This window comes from Saccopteryx leptura, chromosome 5 (assembly GCF_036850995.1).
Source record: "Saccopteryx leptura isolate mSacLep1 chromosome 5, mSacLep1_pri_phased_curated, whole genome shotgun sequence".
Taxonomy (NCBI): domain Eukaryota; kingdom Metazoa; phylum Chordata; class Mammalia; order Chiroptera; family Emballonuridae; genus Saccopteryx; species Saccopteryx leptura.
The window spans coordinates 34,468,293-34,492,728 of NC_089507.1; the positions used below are offsets into that span (position 1 = coordinate 34,468,293).

Below are 24,436 nucleotides of genomic sequence, written 5' to 3' on the forward strand. Positions count from 1 at the left end.
CTCTCTGGGGGAAAGAATGCTGTCATGCATGTGGTATAATGTAAATAGTATAGAAAGGAGAGATTGCTATGTTCTAAGTCTTTCCATAACATTCACCATTACCTGACAATTACTATTAACTTCAAAAAGATTTTTACTAAGGTTATAAGTCACATATGTCTATGTTATCATTTTTCATAGAATCAGATTAAAATAATGCATAAGAAGAAAAGTTTTGAAGGGTGCTTGTCCCACACCCACATCCAAATGTAACATACAGGCATTCACAAATTTTCACTGAATTACTTCTTATTGAAAATAGGGTAAATTATTGCTTTCATTTAGAACCATAATGTGAATTTTAGTCAATATCTGTTGAAAACAGAGTGAGTTGTATAGAGCAAAGATCTTACTATGTGTGTACAGTTCTCTCTCTACAGGAAACAAAATAGTTTCCAGAAAAAGAAGAGGAAAATCTGCAAACACCCACACCCACTCCACACACACACACTTACATCTACACAGAGCTTACTTACGCTTACATTATTTCATCCTTTTCACTTACCATTGTTTACTTATCACAAACTCATATGTTAAGTATAGAATATATTACTAAAGTAATATTTTATAACTACATATATCTTTATACTTTACAATAATGTGTGTTCCTATTACACATAAAAATTTTATCGAGGAACATGTGAAGTAAAGATTTCACTTCATGGTCTCCTTGTGAAGAAACCCTTTGTAACACTCCTGAGATTCTGAAAGCTCATGAGTAGTCAGCGTGAGTGCTGAAACATGTATTCCACTGCAGATTGTGCTGATCCCCGTGGCAAAATTTACGACAACATTTCTTTGGCTAATTATTAATTTTCTTACACTGGCTGAATTACAAACAAGCACCCAACACCAAAACTTACAACTGATCACAGACAAATGCTTATTTTCGTGGTCAAAGATGTCTTGCCTACAAATTCTTTCATAAACGTCTCTTTAAAAAATAAAAATGCTTACGAAAATGAATTTGTACACTCAGAGTGATTTGGAAGGATGATCTAAATCTTTAAATAGCAATGAATAAACAATTTTGAAGATTATTTTTTGTTTAGCATGTTACAGTTTCTAAAGTCCCTTGACCATAATTTTCCCAAGCAATGTTCACAATAAGCCAGTAAAATGCTATTATCTTTATTTTTTAAATGAGGTACTTGAGATACAAGGGGTTAAATTAGCTGTTCAGGGTTACATAGCTCTACATATAGTAAATCATGGAATGAAGTATTTTGAAATCTAAAGACCAGAATTTTTCTATTTCACTTCCCTTTGAAAGGTGTGATGTTAAGAACTTGAAGAGGATTCAAGTGAGAAAGGTAGCAATTGAGAAAATAATTGTACAGTATGTAACCCAGTGGGTTTCTTTCTTTCTTATTTTTTATAATTGAAGGTAAGGTAGAAGGAGATTTTAGAGCTTTAAAAGAAATATTGTGTGATTAATAGCAAACATCCTTGTCATTGAAATAGAAAGAATGGCTTTGAATTATTGCAAGATGGGTTCTGAGTAAACAGTGGAAGCATTCTTGAATTTAATGGTTAAAGGACACTGAACCTCGTTATCCGGAATGAATATTGAGTTATCTTTTAAGATTATTTTAGAAATGCCTTAATACTCATAATAGGGTTCTAGATAAAGTACAGTTTGCCAACATGCAGGGCATGATGTGAGTCAGTGGTATGCATGTAAAGCACATACCACTATGTACAACAATGGCAGTACACAGACATTGTGTTGGAGTTATACAGTGTTTTCTTAGCTGCTACTATTCACAGAGTCACCATTAACACATAAATGTCATTTAAAAGAAAAACTGTAGCTTCTGTTTTTATTATCTTGGGACCCACATCTTAAAGACTTTATGATTTCATTGCTACTATTTATTCTTTATGGACAATTTTCCAATAACCCTCAGTTTGCCAATAACCCTCTCCTTTGTATATATATATATTTTTAGTTATTATTTAACAAACATTCCCCTACAAAATATGTAGCACTGTAAATATAATATCCAGAGGTCAATTTTTGTGAACATGGATCTCTTGGTATAAATCCCTTTTATGACCTTCCCCATAGTATCATCACCTTAACTTACCTTTTGTATTAAAAGATTTCTTTAAAAACAGATAATAACTAATGCTCTAAGGGGGTCCCTAAACTTTTTACACAGGGGGCCAGTTCACTGTCCCTCAGATGGTTGGAGGGCCGCCACATACACTGCTCCTCTCACTGACCACCAATGAAAGAGGTGCCCCTTCCAGAAGTGCGGCGGGGGGCCGGAAAAATGGCCTCAGACGGCTGTAGTTTGGGGATGCCTGCAAGATAATCATTCTTCTCCTCTAAGTTTGATCCATTTATTTAGCTCAAATCTTCCGGTCTCTCACTGCCAGGGGAAACCTGGGAAAAAAGAAAAGCGCAAAAGCACCTCCATACTGTAACATTTTATAGGAAGTGAGGAAACAAACTCAAGTACAAACCCAACTCTGATCTCAAACAAATTCTTAAAACAAACCAGGAATGAGGGTAAGAGACTTGAGCAGTTCCATCACTGATGTTGTTCTCTGCCAAAAAACACCTCCATACAAATGCGCTTTATCAGCTGCCTTTCAGGGCTGTCAAACAAGTTGTCACTTGCTAGAAAGATTCAGATAATGGTATTGATAACCTTTATCAGGCAAACAGCATTTACATTCAAAAGGCATTTACAGTTTGCCAATAACCCTCTCCTTTGTATATATATATATTTAGTTATTATTTAACAAACATTCCCCTCCAAAATATGTAGCACTGTAAATATAATATCCAGAGGTCAATTTTTGTGAACATGGATCTCTTGGTATAAATCCCTTTTATGACCTTCCCCATAGTATCATCACCTTAACTTCAAACATTAAAATTCAGTTAAATGGATTTGCCATATATTGATGAAAATCGTTGTATATGTATTTAATTGTTGCTCTAGTTCTCATTTATTGGTTGTCTTATATTTAGAGATGTAAATTTCAATATATTCAAATGTAACCTCTTAGGGAACAGTGAAACTATGGGCCTCTGGGCAGCCATAATACTATAAGCTATCATGTTCTTGACAAAAGACCTCAGGTGATGATGATGATGATGATGATGATGATAGTAAAATTCTTTTTTTGGTCTTATTTATTTCACAGGATTATACACTCACCATGTATTTCCAGCAGTCTTGGAAAGACAAAAGGCTTTCTTATTCTGGAATCCCACTAAATCTCACGCTAGACAACAGGGTAGCTGATCAACTCTGGGTACCAGATACCTACTTTCTGAATGACAAGAAGTCATTTGTGCATGGGGTTACAGTGAAAAACCGAATGATCCGGCTGCATCCTGATGGAACAGTTCTCTATGGACTCCGGTAAGTGCCTTTGTGTTAGATGTTTTACTGTTGTTGTTTTAGGTGGATTTTTTTTTCCATTTGAAAATGGGCAGAGAGAGAGAGAGAAGCAAGTAAGAAAATATATAGAAGATTTTATATGTATAATAAAATGATATTAAAGACCAGAAAATCTCTTTTGAAACCATTTGGACTAAATTAGGCAATTTTGTTTACCAAAGATAAATAGATGATTTGCCCTGAACTTTAAATAATAAACAATAATAAGAAAATGTCTTAGCCAGACAGATTTCACATCTGGGTAATTACAGGAGTGATAAAGTTTTTAACCAATTGGAGCTTGGTTATCTTGGAGCCACCCAGACTGGACTAAAATGTGTTCTAGGTATTCAGTATAACTACTTAATTGTTAAAGAGAATTAGAAAACAATATCTTAAAGAAATAAGACAATATTTGTAGTGACTTTGAGAAAATCCATAGTTTCTTTATTTCCTTAAATCTCTGTTTTAGCTTTTATATTTAAGTATATCATTCAAATTAAATTATTATTTTTGTTTCATGTGAGGTAAGGGTTGAAGTTCAGTTTTTCCATATAGCTATCCAGTTATTCTAGCATCCTTTATTGAAAATACTTTTCTTTTCCTGTTGGGTTGTTTTTGTGTCTTTGAATAAGTAGGAGTCTATATCTAGGCTTTATTCTATTCCATTGTTATGTTTGTTCATCCTAAGGCAGTATTGCAATATTTTAGTTGCTCTTTCTATATGTCAGGTCATGAAGTCCAGTCCTACAACTTTATACTTGCTAATTAAGATTACTTCTCTGGATATGCTAGGTCCTTTGCACCTTCCTACCAAAAATGACTGCTGAGGTTATGATTGAGATTACATTGAATCTATAGGTCAGTTTGGGAAAATTGACACCTTAAATGATAAGGTCTTATAATCCATAAACAGGATATATTTACATTTAGTTAGGTTACCTTTACTTTATATCAGCATCATTTTGCATTATAGTGGATTTTGTTTTACTTCTTTATATCTTTAAGAATCAAGTATTAGGGAGGTATCAGATATAGAGCTCTATTATTAACCCTCCTGCAGTTCAGGGTTCTTTTAAGGCTATAATTATAGGTTAAAATTCAAATTAGTTTACAGCTTTACAAAATATCTGAATTGTAGGATATGTAAAATGGTGGTCCTTTAATTTTTCATCATTTTTTGTGATCCTTTTGAGAAGTTACTAAAAACTATACATCCACGAACTCATACAGCCACAAATTTTCTATTATAGAGTGCTCATCAGCCTTTAGAAATCTTTTCTTACACCATCAACTCTGAGTTAAAACTCTAGTTAAGGACCAAAATCTTACTAGTAACGTCTGTACATTCACCAATATCCCCAAACAATAAACAAGTGGAGAAAATATATCTTCAGTAAAACTATTGAACTTAATCTAGTGGTTGATCATCTTTAATCTTATTGCTGCACACTCTTTTCATACTTTAACTCCTTCTGTATTAAATTCTGCAGTCTTGACTCTCTATTGGCTCCTTGTCCTCAGTTTTCTCTATAAGCATCAGTCCTTTGCCTTCCTCTCACCTACTGGCTCTTCAGTCTCCAAAGCCATGGCAGCTCTCATCCATGCTACATTCCTAAAATAACTCTTGATTTCTCTGAATAATTTACAAAGCCGTGACTTTAGGATTTCCAAGACTCAACATCATTGTTTTGTTATTCTTGTTTTTGTTTGTTTGTTTTTGCTATTCAATTATTGCTTTTTCTTTTGCCTCTAATTGTGACCAACTCCTTGAATTCAAAAGCGTAAATATTTAAAATCCCAAGACCACTGAGCACAGAAAAATATTTCTGGTTACTTACTGAGCATCTTTTTCATCTGTATCTGAATACCTTGCCACTTCCTCCTGACATGACCTTTATTTCACATTATTTGTTGTCCTCAAACCAGATCCTACGCCTTTCCCAGCTGCTAACAAATTCATCATCATCCCAGGCAATAAGCATAAATGTAGCATCTTTGACTATACATCTGAGGTCCACCTTGCTGCTTCTATTCTATCTCAACACATGTCTATTTCCAAACCCTGTCCATTACCTAAGTAAATCAGTATCCTCCTATATGTCACTTGCTGGCCAACTTTCTGTCTCACCTTTTCCCCTTTTCAACACTGTTATTTTTTTCTACAGTACATGTCAGATTATATCACTCTCACACTAAAAAAAATAATAATAATCTTCCATAGTCTTTATAAGTACATTTTTAGTAGTCTTCTTGTGAAATCTAAAACCCTCTATGTATAACCAAAATGTCTTTCCCACACTGTTGCCTGTTTCCTTTTTCCATGAAGCAAAAACCTTTATTTATTTATTTATTTATTTATATTTTTTTCTATTTTTTCTGAAGCTGGAAACGGGGAGAGACAGTCAGACAGACTCCCGCATGTGCCCGACCAGGATCCACCCTGCACCCCCACCAGGGGGCGATGCTCTGCCCCTCCGGGGAGTCGCTCTGCCGCGACCAGAGCTACTCTAGCGCCTGGGGCAGAGGCCAAGAAGCCATCCCCAGTGCCTGGGCCATCTTTGCTCCAATGGAGCCTCGGCTGTGGGAGGGGAAGAGAGAGACAGAGAGGAAGGAGGGGGTGGGGGTGGAGAAGCAAATGGGCGCTTCTCCTGTGTGCCCTGGCCGGGAATCGAACCCGGGTCCCCCGCACACCAGGCCGACACTCTACCGCTGAGCCAACCGGCCAGGGCCTGAAGCAAAAACCTTTATAAAACAACTTACTATTCTCTAAACACATCCAGAACATTTCAAACTTAAGATGTCCCAAATATTGTATACATCATACCTATACTAAAAAAAAAAAAATCTATTTGCTGTTTACTTAAAATTTAAATTTAACTGAGCTTGCTGTATTTTATCTGGCAAATTTATAACCCTACTGAAATGCCCTTCCTTCTCCGTCTCTAACGACATTAGCCCCTACTTCACTACTTTTTCCTATCATACTATTTTTTAAAGAAGGGGTCGGAAACCTTTTTGGCTGAGAGAGCCATGAATGCCACATATTTTAAAATATAATTCCATGAGAGCCATACAATGACCTGTGTATGTTACGCATTTCCAATAAAAATTTGGTGTTGTCCCAGAGGACAGCTGTGATTGGCTCCAGCCACCCACAACCATGAACATGAGCAATAGGAAATGAATGGATTGTAATACATGAGAATTTTTTATATTTTTAACATTTTTTAATTAAAGATTTGTCTGCAAGCCAGATGCAGCCATCAAAAGAGTCACATCTGGTTCGTGAGCCGTAGGTTCCCGACCTCTGTTTTAAAGCCTTCCTCAAATTCCATTTTCTCTGTGAGGATGTTTACCATCATCTTAACCAGAAAAAAAACTCTCTCATTTAATATCTTTTTTTTTTAATTTAAATTTTATTTATTGATTTTTAGAGAGAGGGGGGAGAGAGAGAGAGAGAGAAGGGGGAGGAGCAGGAAGCATCAACTCCCATATGTGCCTTGACCAGGCAAGCCCAGGGTTTCAAACCAGTGACCTCAGTGTTCCAGGTCGACGCTTTATCCCACTGTGCCACCACAGGTCAGGCTCATTTAATATCTTAATTCACTTTAATCTCAGAAAGGCCCATGATAATTGTTTGTAACTCTCTTATGATATTCTATCTTTCTGTGCCTTTGCATTATTTTCCTGTGATGCAAACAATATTGTATATTTGCTGAAAATGTAAACTCTATTATCTTAAATCTTTGTATCCCCTCTTTCAAACCAAATAAATATTTGAAAAATCGAAAAGAAAAATTGTAGGATATGGTCACCTGACCAAGGATAGTTGTCAGCTGCATCATTTCTGATATCTAAATGATGGCTCTTAACCAAAGAGCAATCATCACTATTAATGACCAGATGTGTTCTGCCTCTTGTCCAAACATGACCCAGCTGGCTGCATGATTCTCTCCAGGCCTAGCCTGCGAGTGCTGAAAGACTGTGTTTATCTTTCCCTAAAAATGGCAGGCACGGAATGACTTAATTCTGGGGAGAATTTTAGTGGTATAATTAACCTCCTTAAACTGCCCTTCCTTTTTGCATTTCCCTCTTAACCTTTGCCTTGGTTTTTCTTTCAAAGTTTTATATGCTTTTTTCCTGCATCTCCTATCAAAGGTGAGCCAGGGACCAGGTAATTTGGAGGGTCTATGTGAGAATGGGGAGAGAAATTCATAGTGAAAAGCCTCTAGCCAAATACTGGTTCATCTAGATATATGTGTTATACAGTATATATGTAGACTAGTGTACACACACTATAAGCATTCACAGAATAAGAGCTACATATCACATTATCTTAACTAATACTGATTGCAATTGTATCATGGAATTTATACTACCCAGGAAAATAAATAGTTAAAACTACATAATGCACTATGCTAAGTGTTCTAGTTATATTGTCATATTTAACCATTACCACAACACTGTGAACTACTGTATATGATATTAATATGATACTTTTACAGATACTAATACTAGGAAGTCTAAAGTAACTTTATCTTTCTCATAATTTATTATTTACTTTTTTTTTTGGTGTGTGTGTGTGTGTGTGTGTGTGTGTGTGTGTGTGTGTGTGTGTGTATTTTTCTGAAGCTGGAAACGGGGAGAGACAGTCAGACAGACTCCGGCATGCGCCCGACCGGGATCCACCCGGCACGCCCACCAGGGGCGACGCTCTGCCCACCAGGGGGCGATGCTCAGCCGCGACCAGAGCCACTCTAGCGCCTGGGGCAGAGGCCAAGGAGCCATCCCCAGCGCCCAGGCCATCTTTGCTCCAATGGAGCCTTGGCTGCGGGAGGGGAAGAGAGAGACAGAGAGGAAGGGGGGGGTGGAGAAGCAAATGGGTGCTTCTCCTATGTGCCCTGGCCAGGAATCGAACCCGGGTCCCCCGCACGCCAGGCCGATGCTCTACCACTGAGCCAACCGGCCAGGGCATATTTACTTTTTTAAAATCAGGTCCCAACTAATGTGCACATTGTAATTGTCTGACGAATTACCTAAAACTTCTTTTAATCTAAATATATCCTATTCCTTTATTCCCCCCGTAATTGTTTAAATTATTTAATTTCTTTATGATTACATCTCTTGTAAGTATGTTCCTCTATTTCCTATATCTGAGGCTTGGTCAGATTTTTTTTGGTCAGATTTATATCAGTTATTATATTGTGCTTTGGCAAGACTGCTTCATAAGCCATGTTGTGTACTTCTGTCAGGAGACACAGTACTTACCTATGTCTCTTTTTGTGATCGAAAATTGATGGGCTGATTTAAGCATTGACAACCTGCTGTATCTACTATAATAATCTTGTTAATTTATATGTAATTATATCAGTTTGCTAGGACTTCTGTAACAAAGTTATCAGAAGTGTATTGTCTCACAGTTCTGGAGTCTGCAAAGTCAGTTTCCTTGAAGGCTGTGAGGGAGGGATCTACTCCAGGCCTCCCTCCCTGGGGTGTAGGTAACTTCTCCCTGGGTCTTTCATACCTCCATCCTTCCATATGTTACCTCTTTATCCCCTTTTTATAAAGACACCAGTCATACTGGATTAGGGCTTATCCTCATGATTTTACTTTAACTTGATATTTGTCTTCAGGATATTGCAATACAAACATTTGTACAATTACCATGGTTTTTTATTTGTTTGTTTGTTTTTTGTGACAGACAGAGAGAGACACAGAGAGGGACAGATAGGGACAGACAGAGACAGAGAGGAAGGGAGAGAAATGAGAAGCATTAATTCTTTGTTATGGCACCTTAGTTGTTCATTGATTGCTTTCTCATGTGTGCCTTGACTGTGGGACTACAGCAGACCAGTGACCCCTTGCCCAAGCCAGCAACCTTGGGTTCAAGCTGGTGAGCACTGCTCAAACCAGATGAGCCCGCGCTCAAGCCAGTGACCTCAGGGTTTCAAACCTGGATCCTCCACATCCCAGTCCAATGCCCTATCCACAGCGCCACCACCTGGTCAGGCTAGAATTACCATGTTCTAAGTTATATTTTTAAGTTTCAGTTTAGTAGTTCCTTATGCATGGTTAAGCTACTCTTTTACTTCATTTTGCTTTTGGTTTGGATTTTTAAATTTAACTTAATTTTATAATTACATAGACTGTTTACATGGTCCTAAAATCGAACTATAAAAAGAAATCTGACCCTTTGCTGTTCCAATCCTCCCTCAATCTTTCCTCCCTCAAAGGGAAGCATTTTCATTTGTTTTGCGATTTTTCTTCCATTTTGAAAAACGTATATTTCCACCTTTGTAGAGGGTAGCATTGTAGTCCCTCTAGTCATTACCTTGAAAAGTGACTTTGCAAAGCCATCATGAATGTTGAAAGCAGAGTTTTAAACCGAATCTTCTCATTTCAGTTTACACTCTCAGCACTTGCACAGAGCAGCTTATTATTGTTCTGTGTCAGTACTTGTTTTCCTGCGGTTCATTTCTAGGAAGACAGTTGTTCTTGAATAACACTTTCACTGCTCACTCTTAGAGAAATGAAAATAATTGCAGGGGGTACACAGCATAAATGGGAATAGCTCTGCCAAATGTGTGAGTTTTTTTAAATGAGCACAACTTTGTCAGGTTTTATAGCACATACTCGTGACCCCAAATTCCAAAGAGAATCTTTCAGCTTCTGGTTACAGAAATGTATCTAATGTTCACCAGAAGCCTGCGGCCTGATGGGGGTGAGCAGTCCTTACTGTATTTCCTAACAAACTCTACTCTGAATCGATTTTTTGATGTTCTTGACGGTGCTTGACCATGGGTTATACATGAGAATAAAATCAATAGCTACACTTATTGACTATAAAGGGAAGAGAAAGTTTTCCACTATTCTTTGGAGGATCATCTCATCTTGTCTTGGTTGTTATGTAAAGTAAAATAAAACAGAAAGACAATTATCTTGATAATACAGAGCCAGATAAAGTTCACCAGCATTGATTTCAAAAGCAGTTTCGGGGGTCCTAAATGTTTTATATTAGTTCTACATATTGATTGTACACCCTGAAAAAATGTCTCTCTCCCCACAGGCTTTTCTCATATAGAGACAATTACTATTTTATTCAAGAATCCTGGTCAAATCGCATAGGGCTTATATACTGTGCAGTATGTTGGACAAAAAATATCATTGATTGCAAAGAATAAATATGTGGGCTGGTGTAGTATTTGCAGGGGAGGACTGGTGGGTTTTGATAAATGCATCCTGTTAAGAGAAAGAAACTTTTTACTTCAAATGGGAGAGAGAGAAACAAGCCATGCATAAAAAAGAGGTACTTCACTTTATTAAAAAGAATGCCTGGAGACTCTATTTACAATTCCCCTATCAAAACACACAGTGTTGTTATTCCTCTCACACTGGAGTTGACTTATATTCTAGAGTTTCATCAGTGGAGTACAGAAAGAGCTATTTAAAATTTTCTCCAGGGAAAGAGCTGTATTTTTGCCTCTTAAAGTTTTTATTTTTATAGTTTTTATTTATCTATTTATATATGAAAAAGCTTATGATAAAATGATGTTTGTTAGTTTTTGGGGGGAGGGGGATAAATATGACATTGTGATTGATTCAATACCAAATGAGCAATTCAAGTAATTTTGTAGTTACTATTGTGAAGTCACATACCTGTGGATATATCACTATGATTAGGTTACTTATTTGATTAATGTTGAAAAATTAAGTAAGAAGAGTGACCATAATTTAGCTGTACAATAGTCACAGCTCCTCAAATTCATTAACTTGATGAGTCTTTGTGGAGTAACACCAATGTGAACTATCAAAATAAGAGAAAATATAAAGAAAAAAATGAAAGAAGGAAAGAAAGAAGGAAGGAAGGAAGGGAAGAAGTTGAAAAGGAGAGAACAGTGGAGAAAAGAAAAACCAAGTATCTTAGACAATTTGTATTATGAATCTTAGATCTTAGTTATTGTATATGAATGACAACACTTTGAAGAATATGTATTAAGTTTTGATAACCATCTATGAATTTTTTAAAGTAATCTCCAGAATCTTCAATTTATTCCATTAAACCATCATTTTCAACAATCTTAGTACTACTTCTATAATTTTGGCCACAACTGTATATTATCTTAAAATACTGATTCATTAAGTACGTATGCATGTGTATAAATATAAATGCATACATATTTTAAAGGAAACTTTTATTAGTGCTTTATGTGGAAAACCATTACTTTTGTAAAAATAAAGATTAAATACAGCTAAGCTAGAAATTCTATTAAAATTTAAAAATGCTTATCCATGTTCTCTTTTCTATTGACCTAAAGCCAACCTATAATGAAATCTACAGTGATCTTTTTTCATTTATAGAATTGAGATAACAATGTTACTTATCTTATAAGATAGGTAACATTTTTTTATATAAAACCCCTATCTTATGAGGTTTTATTATATATTAAATAAGTTAATAACAGCAAAGTACTTACAACATTCTTGACACATTGTAAGGATCTGATGAGCATTTGCTTATCTTCTCTAAAACTTGTGGTATGTGTATTACACAAAATAATAAATGCATGCTAATGACATAATAATAAGCATTATCAAAATAAAGGCCAAATTTTTCTTTACTAACCTTTAGAGGCACCACGTTAAAGTTAGCATTTCTTTCCATGTAATGTACCCAGATTGTGAAATGGCCACCCCAGAAGCCACCAGTTGTCTATACTGCAATTCGGTTACTAATTTTGTATACCAAAGGAAAGCCGAGTGTTTCTCATGCTTAAAATTTTACTTTGGTTTGTCTATTAGAAATAATACTAAGCCTGTTATGTCACTTCTTATTAAGTACTATGATGTCATAACTTTCCAGATGTGGAGCAATCAAGTGAACATGATGTTTGTGGATCATGCAATATCCCATCACTATTACAAAAGCAATAGTCTACTTTAGAACAGAAATATCAAAGAGGATTTCTGGAAGGATACATGCCATTAAAGTACATATAATAAAAGCCATATTCTTTAAGGCTAAACATTTTAGAAAAATATTAACTTATTTTTATATCAACCCAAGTAATCTTATTGATGTTAATAGTATATATTTGCAGTAAATTTAATATTGTTTTATTATAGCTAAAAGAACTAATGAAACAATGAGGAACACAATTTACTAGAATTAATGTGTCATTCTTCTGAGTGTCTCAATCCACAAAACACATTTCTGGGAAAAATGTTTTCTTACATAATCTATTGTACTTTTTTCCCCTGTCTGGAACAATGAGTTCTGTTTATACAAGTAAAGCTTGCTTTGTTCTTAACAGCATATAGACAGTTCTATCATAGGAACAGCTTTTTGTCCAGATAATTAGTACTTGCATTTCTATATCTTCTAGAAAATTTTTAATTTTGTATTTCCAAGATGTTTTTTCTCCTTTTCAATAAAGACAAACATGGAGCTGTTAGCCTAAAGCCAACTTATAATGAAATCACACAAAGTTGGAGCTAAGAGCTGCCTGATCCATATTTTTTAATTGCAAAGCAGTGATAGATACTTCAATGTCAATAACAAATAATGTAAATACAATTTTTATTTTTTATTAAATCTTCACACTTTCATGCTTGTTTTCCAACTTGTATTAAGTTGCTTAGAGAAGATTTCTTCATTCTTCCTAAATATCAAAAAAATTACTGAAGGTGGAGAAATGTATTACTCTAGAATCTGGATCAGTGGTAGTCAACCTGGTCCCTACCGCCCACTAGTGGGCATTCCAGCTTTCATGGTGGGTGGTAAAGGAGCAACCAAAGTATAAATAAAAAGATAGATTTAACTATAGTAAGTTGTTTTATAAAGATTTATTCTCCCAAACTTAGAAAAATCTGACATAAAGTACTTGGTAAGTAATTATTATTATATGTTTTAACTTGCTATAACTCTGCTTCATAAATATTATAAAGTTACTTCCCTACTTTATAAATCACCATTACTGTAGAACTGGTGGGCGGTTAGAAAATTTTACTACTAACAGAGGTACAAAAGTGGGCAATAGGTATAAAAAGGTTGACTACCCCTGATCTAGATGATTATATCTTAATAACTAAAGTAAAATTCTGAAGTTGAGTGACACTTAAGTATTATGTATACATGTTATTTACAAATCTCTATCTTCTTCATTGAAATGTGAACAAAACCAGGAAAGAGGGACTTTATCTTTTTAAGTTCAATAATATTTTATTCTCAGGAATGATAACCCTAGGTCCCAGGACCTGCCAGCTTTTAAATGTTTTGTAAAAATATTTGAGACATAAAAAACAAAACTTAAGGCTCTGGCCGGTTGGCTCAGCGGTAGAGCGTTGGCCTGGCGTGCGGGGGACCCAGGGTTCGATTCCCGACCAGGGCACATAGGAGAAGCGCCCATTTGCTTCTCCACCCCCCCTCCTTCCTCTCTGTCTCTCTCTTCCCCTCCCGCAGCCAAGGCTCCATTGGAGCAAAGATGGCCCGGGCGCTGGGGATGGCTCCTTGGCCTCTGCTCCAGGTGCTAGAGTGGCTCTGGTCGCGGCAGAGCAATGCCCCGGAGGGGCAGAGCATCGCCCTCTGGTGGGCAGAGCGTTGCCCCTGGTGGGCGTGCCAGGTGGATCCCGGTCGGGCGCATGCGGGAGTCTGTCTGTCTCTCCCCGTTTCCAGCTTCAGAAAAATACAAAAAAAGAAAAGAAAAGAAAAGAAAAGTGAAAAAAAAAACAAAAACAAAACTTAGTGGCTCCAAAAGAAAAAAGAGAATTCTAAGATTAAAATTATAATTATTAATTAAATTTCTCTGAAGTTGACCTATCTACAAGTCATTTGAAGATTAAAAAAATGATAAAATCAAAATTATAAAAGTTACTTTTAAAATTATGTTAACTGCATTTCTTTAGGAGTGGCTTAGGCCAAAAGAACATTCACAAAGCCCTCATTTATGCATCAGCTACTTTGGAGTGTTCCACCTTTTCTCTTCTCTTTTTTTCTCTTTCAATTCTATCCTGCAACCCAGTAGCAGATTTGTTTTAATAAAGAACCATTTCATCATGTCTTTTTCCTGCTCAGGAAACTATTGACTCTCAATTACCTACTACATCAAGTGGAAACTTTTCTCCAGATAGTCATGACACTTCACAATTAAATCCACACTTTTTCCACAACCTCATTTAAGATTTTGTCCAACCATGAAACCTTACACTACAAGTATGGGTTTCCTTTCACTTTCTCTAATTATTCAACTGATTTTTATTTCCGAGTCTCTATTCAGTCATTCCCTTTCTTTTTTTTATGGTTTTAATTTATTGTGTTTATATAGATTCAAGTGTCCCACCTAATATATCTCCCCCATCCTCTGTGTTCCCCTCGGCCCCTCCTTCGCCCCTTCTCCCAGTGCCTTCCCCCCATCCCTCCAAGATTTGCTGTCCTGTTCTCTATAATGCTGTGTTAATCTCATCTTCTCTTCCACTTTCCCTCTGGTCCCTTTGATTCTGCCTCTGCCTCTATTCCGTTCCTCAGTTCACATTGTTCATTTGAAACCACAAACATCTTGGAAGAAAACATAGGCTGTAAACTCTCCAATATCTCTCATAGCAATATTTTTGCTGATTTATCTCTATGGGCAAGTGAAATAAAGGACAGGAATAACAAATGGGACTATATGAAACTAAAAAGCTTTTGCACAGCAAAAGTCATCATTAACAAAATAAAAAGACAACCCACACAATAGGAGAATATATTCACCACTATGTCTGATAAGGGGTTAATAACCAAAATTTATAAAGAACTTGTAAAACTCAACACCAGGAAAATAAACAATCTAATCAAAAAATGGGCAAAAGAAATAAATAGACACTTCTCCAAAGAGGACATACAGATGGCCAACAGGCCTATGAAAAAAATGCTCAACATCACTAATCATTAGAGAAATGCAAATTAAAACCACAATGAGATATCACCTCACACCAGTCAGAATGGCGCTCATTCCCTTTCTTTTTAACTCAACAATGAAAAATCTTTCCCTTTCTTTTCAACTGTACATTGCTCATATTTCAAAACCCAACTTAGAGGTCACCTCTTTTTTAAATCTTCTATAGCTACTTCAATGCTCATAAGTCTTCCTCTCTGTGGTGATACCGCACTTGGAACATTTTATAATTTAGCACTTAATTATAAAATGTCTCCTCCAATTGGCTATTGTTTCATATATGCTAGTCTTATTGCCCCCAAAACTATAGAATCTTTTATAATAGAATCCATTTCTCATACTTCTTTACCCACAGTGCGTACCAGTCAGTGCATTTACGAGAAATGGTACACTTAGTATTTTACTCACATACTTTTAAACCTCAATCTTGTTTTTAACTATATTTCTCTGATTATAGCTCTATTGTAGTCAGGTTTGCTAAATTTTAAAAGAAAGCTAGCCCTTTAAATGAAAATAAAGCCTATATGAAAATGGAACCCTTATATGCAAATGATAGATCTAAAATACTTAAGATTTTGTTTTTGTAGTTCATGGGTAGAGGGCTTTCTCCTAAGACTGTGAACCATGTTGAGCTATGAGGAATATATGTAATATTATGATTAATATTCATTCTCTTTTTGCATCCTATAAATACATTCATGGGTGGTTTTCTTCAAAGTAATTTCTTCTGAAATTTATATATTTATCCTTTAAAGTATTTCCACAATTTCTTTTTATTTCGTTTGAACCCTTGGCCACATGTTTAAATATTCAAGATGGTGGAAAATTGTTACCTTGAAAGTGAATATTAGAAATAGATTACAGGGTGAAATAAACTTGTGAACAAAATTGTTGATCAAAAACTGGGTCCAATATGTACACAAGTTTTTTTATTCCTCATTAAATAAATATAAACACATATTACATATGAGAGTTGAAAAATACTTTAGCCAAGGAACACACAAATGAAATAATTTCTTATATCTTCCATGGCATCACTTTAGAATTCTAAACTCATTTGTATTTTTTTTTTTTTTGTATTTTTCTGAGGTTGGAAACGGGGAGGCAGTCAGACTCCCGCATGCACCCGACTGGGATCCACCCGGCATGCCCACCAGGGGGCGATGCTCTGCCCATCTGGGGCATCGCTCTGCCACAATCAGAGCCATTCTAGCGCCTGAGGCAAAGGCCACAGAACCATCCTCAGCGCCCCGGCAAACTTTGCTCCAATGGAGCCTTGGCTGCAGGAGGGGAAGAGAGAGAGACAGAGAGGAAGGAGAGGGGGAGGGGTGGAGAAGCAGATGGGCACTTCTCCTGTGTGCCCTGGCCGGGAATCAAACCCGGGACTCCTGCATGCCAGGCCGACGCTCTACCACTGAGCTAACTGGCCAGGGCCTCATTTGTATTTTTTATACTCATTGCTTAGTTCAGGAGGTGTAATATTAATAAATCAGAGAGGGATAAAAAAACTATTCAATTTCTACCTTATGTCCATCTTTTCAGGTAAGGAGAATCATATTCCAATAAGAATGGTTAAAGCAAACATAATTTAGATATTTTTGGAAATAAGATCATTAACAAATTATAGGAGGACATTTACTTATTCAGAAGACATTACTTTAAATCAATGCACTGACAAATTTGCTCAGTTCGGATTTAGTATATGAAATCAATAAAGTAGTCAATGATGATTCAAACATTTTTGACCTGAGGAACCAAAAACACCAAGTTGGGGAAACTGTAGACAACATAATTCTAGGGAGAAGCTAAGCAATGTTTGGAGAATATCATATTGATATGGTTGTAGACATGCAAGTGAAGAAGTTGACTGGCAGTTAGATGAAAAAGTTTGAGGTCCAGGAGGGAGATCTGAATTCAGAGTCATTAGTATAGAGATAACCTTTAGAGTCATGTGACTGGACTTTATTACCAAGGGAATGAGTATAGAAAGAAAGGAGATGAGACCCAACAACAGGAGAAAGGAGAAGTCCTTCAACATTTAGAGTTAGGACGAGAGAAAAAATAATAGAAAACTAAAAAGAAGCAGCCACTTAATGTAGGAGGAAAGCCAGCAAAGTATGGTTTCTTTGAAGCGCAATGACGACAGTGCTTCAAAGAGATGAGAGGAATCTATTGTGTCAAATGTTGCTGATTTGAAAAATAACATGAGGATTCTTGATGACTTTGACAACCAAACTGGGTGAAATAGTGGAGTAAGAAGTGGAGGAAACAATCTAATTGAAATAGATTCAAGAGAGAAAACGAAGAGTAGAATTGTAAACAATGGGCATATGGGTGTTCTGTTGAGAAATATACACTTGAGAAGAGCAATTTGATAATTCAGGACAGAAAGTGAAAAGACAAGGGGCAAGAAGATGTGGGATCTACTACAGAAGTGGAAGCTTAGCCTTAGAAGCATGAACAATTTATCCATTGTAATAGGCGAGAAGGCAAGTACAAATTCAGATAGATCAATGTGGTGCTAACATTTTAACATCACAATGACTTCTTAAGATAGATGTTCTCATTCTCTTCATTTTAAAATGAAGAAACAGAGTTATCAACAAGCTCAGTAAATTTCTTAAGACTGTATAGTTGGAAAGTGACTGAGTCAGAATTTGAAACAAAGAAATTTGATTATTCTAAGGTAAGTACAGGGTTCTGCACAAGGTCAGGTCTCAGCTACACTATTGTTCTCAGTTGTGGATTACACATTTTAAGAACAACATTGAAAATCCAAAACAGCACTATAAGGTTAGCAAAGAAGTTGGAACTCTGTCCCTATCTAGGTAATGAAGCTCTAAGGAAGCTTTAAAGATTATTCCTATTAGATCTTTTTATCTTTAAAGCTACAAATGATACCCAATATAGTAGCTTACATTTAATAATGTAAGAAAAACGGGAGCCATGGGTTTAAATACTATTTGATGAAAACAGGAGTAAATGTAAATGGAACTCATTTTACCTTAGAGAAATATGACTTACCTGAAATATTTGAAAGTCTGCAGTTTCAAAGGAAGCTTAGACTTCCTTTGTATTGCTCCCAACAGAAGATCAATGGCAAACATGTTCAACTTTCAAGGAACATGTCAGTTCCATTTTCTTATCTTTGTGAATGTAATGTGAAAGAGATTACTGTAAACATTTATCTTACATTCAAAAATGAAATAAATACCTCATTACTAGTATCTCTCCAGAGATAGGTAGACTGATGGAAGAAAATGCACTTGAGCTTTAAAAGAACAGGTCCCACTGTCTAGTGGTTTCATGCCTTTGCACCAGTTACTCAACTTCTTTAACCTCGGTTTCCTCATTTATAAAATGTCTGGAGTGATATCATCTTTCAGATTTTATAATAAGAAGTTGTATGAAGTGAGAACAGTGGGGTTTTTTTGTTTATTTTATTTTGTTTTTCTCTTACCCTTCTCTCCCACCAGCCTCTCCGTTACTTAGAATGTTTACACAGAACTTAGATGAGTACAGACATCAAAGATGCTGCAAATGGAATTTCTGCCCTGAGTGTGAGGTTGATTAATGGATTAATAGGTGTGTTGTACTCCACGTTACTATAATACCTAGCAGAAACATATTCATAAAGATTAAAGTCAGAGATGTCCTTTGATGTAATCATATAATTCTCCAACATATCAGCTATGTGACCATGGACATGTCAATTAACCTGTCTATGCCAATATTTCTTTGAAAGGATTGTAACAGTGCCAAATGGAGTATGATTGCTAAGATAAATAAATGGAAAATTTTTTTAAATGCATAGCAAAGTGCCTGTCATATAGTAAGCACTCAGTAAATGGTAGCTATTTCTATTCTTAGGGACTGCTCTGTGGGTTAATGTCTATCTCTTTAAAATGTTGTTCCACTTCGTTGGGAGGTGATGCTGCTTTCAAGATTAAATTGAAGGCTTTTTATGGCCCTCACAGAATCACTTGGATTACCTTTGATGATATCTGCTCCTAGCCCTTTAGAATCTCCCTAGGTTTGTTCAAACTGGACAATGAAGAAGAATTTCATTCTTTTCTATGCTCTGAGTTTTTTGAGTCATTGGATTAGTGGGGTCAGAGAAGAATAAAGCCATTATCTTGGTACAGGAAACTCTGTTATTGCTCATTATATTCAAAGTATTATGTACTTTCATCTTTTGTGTCACAGGATAATTCTGTACCAAGGAAACCATAAGAGCAAAAAATATAGAATCATTTTTTATTCACTCCCATATAAAAAAGGCAATAAGGAATGCCATTCTTAGAAAAAGATAGAGTTTTTGAAGATCAGCTTCCTTTGTGTCTTTTATCTAGAAATACACATGCCAAATGAGATGCTGAGAGATTTGGTTTCTGCTAAGAAGCTTAAGAAAATTAGGGACGACAGTTGAATGTAGCAGTTATGGTTTAAAATAGAGAAAATATAGTATAATGAGATGCTTTGTTACAAGTTCTACTTTCAAGTTCTGTTTTTATCTCCATCTTTATTGTCAAAAAGATTTTAAATGCTATTATTTCATGACTGAGAATGATGGGTCATACTCTTAAGTCATTATTTTTTCCAGAATAGATGTTTTACTTATTTTCAATATCTGAGAAGACTCAAAAAAGAAATAATAGCAAAATAATTAGTTTATATAGTATATTTTAAAGAAAGTAGATTACTAATGCCCAAACCAATGTGGTGCTAACAGAGCTCTCTATCTGTGGAATACCCCAGAGTCTGAAACGGTGCTCAGTAAGTCTTTCTCCCTTGACCTTTAGCAGCTGCAAGAACAAATTTGGAAAGAGTCACCTAAATGCTCACTAGTCTGTGCAATGGCTCTATTCCCTGGTTGTCTTCCTTTTTTCCTACTCTGCTAGGGAGGTCAGGAATGGGAACTGGGATCAAATAACCTTAGACTTTGAATCATGGTGTATCCATTGGAACTTTGGGATTTATCTATTAAGATAAGGTCATAAATTCAAGATAAAGTTTGGAATATAAGGGTATATCAATTCTCCTCTATAAGCCAGAGTCACTGATGAGTATCTGAAACATGTTTTATTATCTCCCTTTTTTATATCCTGTATTTCCCCTCTACTCTAAATGTAGAAACAGATTGGAAGCTCCTCATTGTGCTAGCAGGGAGGTAGGAACAAATTCACAGGAATCACAGGGTAACAAAACTGGCAGTGGAATTAGAATAGCAGGCCAAGTCAAGTAATATGCTGGGAAAAGTTAGAGATATTTTTAATTAAATTATTTTGGCCTCTGAGGTGACCATGCCCTGCTTATTGCAGTGTGCCTGCTCTGCAGAGCTGGGAGGCAACACGAGGCAGTGCTTCCAAGCACACACTCAGTAGTGAGGTTTAGCCTGTCCTTGCAACAAACTAGCTGGCCAGCTAGATGTCTTGGAACAATATTTTCAAACTTTATGAATCCCAGTTTTCTCTTTTGAAATGTGGAAATTAAAAACAGTAGCTACTTCATAGGGTTCTTCTGAGAATTAAAGGTGAAAATGTGTGTAAAATATTTAATATAGAACTTAGCACATTAGTAAAGATTTAACAAATAAACACTGTTATTATTATTAGCTGGTTTATTAGTTACATTTCAAGATTCTTCAGTGGGAATATGAGTTATCCATTAGCTTATCAATCAGCTTACACATTCATTTAATACTTCACTCTAAAAATACTGCTGAGAAACCACTACATACCAGGTACTGTGCTAAATACTGTTATAACAAAAAATTTCAAGATCATTAAACAAAGAAAAAAAGAACAGAGGAAACTGTTACTATTTGGTGATAAAAAATGAACCATCTTGTTTCTAGTGTTCCAATCCATCTATCACCCAGCAGCAGGGGAGACTAAGAATATGAGTACTGAACTGGATACTGGAGTTCTAATTCTGGCTTCATAGCATACTGCTTTTCTTATTTTCTTTTCCTGCCTTTCTTCTCTTGAATACTTATTGTATCAGTCTTTCAGTTTCTTCACCCATAAGAAGGCAAAAATAATAGTGTCTATCTCTTAGGGTGGTTGGGACAATAATGAGATATAGATGTAAAGCATTTAGTACAGGGCTTAGTACATAATTGGGGCTTATAAATAGCTGCTATTGTGACTGTTATTATTATGGTTTTCCCTGTGTGTTTGGTAAATTTTGTTTATTAGCTCTTCTTCCAAGAAAAATTATTTCTGAAAAATTCTGAGATCATGCAAACATCAATGACTTCAGAGCAGGGCAGGATTACAAAAGCTTCAGTCCCAAACTTAGAAAGGGGAATACCCATATCTTGTATAAAGCTTTTCAGTTCAGGCCTCTAACCCTGATTGAATGGCCAAGGCTCCATCGTGTTCCTTGACCCTACAGTATGATGCAGTCTAGAATGGTGGCCCCAATCAGAGCAATAACTTAACACAGACATGGATATTGGGAGCACAGGAGGCATAGTTTGAGCCCCCATATTAGCTTAGAGACCCTATGATTAAAGGCACTAGTTATTTTTCATTCAAAAGAGAGTGACCTTGTCGTATTGGAGGCTAAAATAACCTGTTTATAGTAACATGTGAGACATTTCCCAGGAAATTGTGAAAGAGATTTCTGGAGTAAGTATTGGGTGGTGATAACCATGTATGCTATTAGTTACTTTAATGTTCTGTCTTTTTAACTACAGTATAATATGATGCAGGAAAGCATAAATAGAGATTTATGGTTTCATATCCTAAAAAATAAAGTATGACATTAAGACTTTCAAATAAAGAATTAGAAATATTTTCTAATATTTTAAAAACATATAAGCAAATGATCCAACAGAATCTTATATCTACCAAATAGTAACACCCACATTAATGCATTCCCTTGATATTCAGAAAGAAGAACAGTTTGTTTCTTATGTGCATAGAGTACATTATTTGAATCAGAAAATAAAATCTTATTCATGGCATAGTAAGTAGATTTAATGTAGAATTTTGTGTAATTCTCTGGTCTTCATTTGTTCAACTTTTAATGTTAGTCTTGTACGTAGGACAAAAGTTGTTGCAACAATTTAAGTTATTTCTTCTTATCCACATTCCTAGATCGATGATCTGCTACTCCTCTAAAAGCATGCCCTATATACTTATTTTTGCCGCGAAGCCACACCGTGACTTGTTCTATCACACTTTGAAGTAAATATGTAAATATCTTCCTTTTTTTCAATGACTACTTCTAAACAATTAAATCATTCTGTCCTTTTGATATCTATCTATATGACCCTCTTTTAATCCCTGCTCATGTTGCCTTGCATCTTCAAGAAATTATGGCTACCTTTCTATACAACTCACATAATTCAGTTTTGTTTTTTCATCTTATTTTACCTTCAATACAATGAATTCTGCATCTACATAAATAATAGGATGGACCGCATAACTTCTTAGGTAACTGAACTTCAACTTCATTCATATCTAGAAACTCTACAGGTGGTCTACCTGCATTTTTACTGTAATCTCTTCACCTGGTCTTCCACAGCCCTCAACTGGAAATTCTGTCCTAATAGTTATTCCAGCTCTTGGTCCCTTCCCAGTTCACTCACATTAGACTCTTTTTCAATCAGGATGTGATGGTTGGCTACTAAAATGTGGTTCCCACGACACTTAAAGAGTTTCTACCATCTCCAGAAGGCTAATAGACACCCTTTATCATTCTAATAGCCAATTTCCTTTTATTTCATTCTTGGACATAAGACAAACATTGGAGGAAACCAGACTTTATCATCCATTCTCTCTATAAACTCATCAATCAACCCAACCATTCTTTTAGTCATTAGTTATAACAATCACACCTTTCATCTATCTTGCAGGAATGTGCTATATCTCCAAATTTTACCAGATTACCAGATTTTTAAAGGCAAAGATTCTATTTTATACATTTTTCTGTCTCTTCAAGAGTGGGTATAATACAAACGTAAAATATTGTTTATGAATGAATGAATGAATGAATGAATGGTTAGAAGATGAATGAGTGGTTAGATAGATGGAGAAATGATTGGATTTCCTAAAAAATAAAGAAATAAAAGAACTTTGTTATCACAGCTTATCTTCACTTCACTGAAAACCATGAGCAATAGAGGTAGAACAACACTGAAGCAATGTTAAGCCCTGTTCACTTCAGTCCTTTGCCCAATTTAATTAGTTTTAACTTTTGTTGTACTTTCATGAGCTAGGTTAGACTACAGAAGGTAATTCAGGTTCTAGGGTCAGATAAAATAATAACTCAGCTGTGATTACTTTGACTTGGTCTTGTTCCTTGATCTGCAAAACTTAAGGGTACAAGATGGCATGAGTGACGATGACCTCTCTCAGCCTTCATGATGATGTACCTGAAGTTTGGTGGCCTTATGTTTGTGAATAAGGGGTCAATCATGAGATTAGAGAATTCCAGACATGCGGGGTGGTTGAATTTTTTTTTTTTTTACAGGGACAGACAGACAGGAACAGAGAGAGATGAGAAGCATCAATCATCAGTTTTTCGTTGCGACACCTTAGTTGTTCATTGATTGCTTTCTCAAATGTGCCTTGACCAAGGGCCTTCAGCAGACTGAGTAACCCCTTGTTCAAGCCAGTGACCTTGGGTCCAAGCTGGTGAGCTTTTTCTCAAACCGGGCAAGCCGGTGCTCAGGCTGATGACCACGGGGTCTCAAACCTGGGTCCTTCAGCATCCCAGTCTGACGCACTATCCACTGCGCCACCACCTGGTCAGGCCGGGGTGGTTGAATATTACATGTTTTAGATAGAGTAGTTGGAGAGCAGGTCAGGACTTAGATGTCCACCATGTTAGCACAAAATGATTACTTTGCTATATCACAGTTGTGTTTCACTTTTTGTTTCTTCCTGAGTCATGGCTTGGGTTACAGGACAGCAAACTTAACATATTGGCTTTCCCAGCTCTAAACTAGAATTAGATTTATTTCCAATTTGGTTTATTTTTATGATGCCTCAAGGAATGCTCTACCTATATTTACAATATTCTTTTCTTTTTGCCAGGGGTTTATTTTCT

General features: G+C 36.0%; 1 protein-coding gene across 1 annotated transcript in view; it reads left to right on the top strand.

Moving 5' to 3' along the window:
- The window catches only part of GABRB1 (gamma-aminobutyric acid type A receptor subunit beta1), a 383,981-nt gene that overhangs the window by 137,846 nt on the left and 221,699 nt on the right, over nt 1–24,436 (top strand). The window contains exon 4 of the mRNA XM_066384628.1: nt 3,202–3,422. Within this exon, the coding sequence (XP_066240725.1) occupies nt 3,202–3,422 (221 nt within the window). The remainder of the gene's footprint in view (nt 1–3,201; nt 3,423–24,436) is intronic.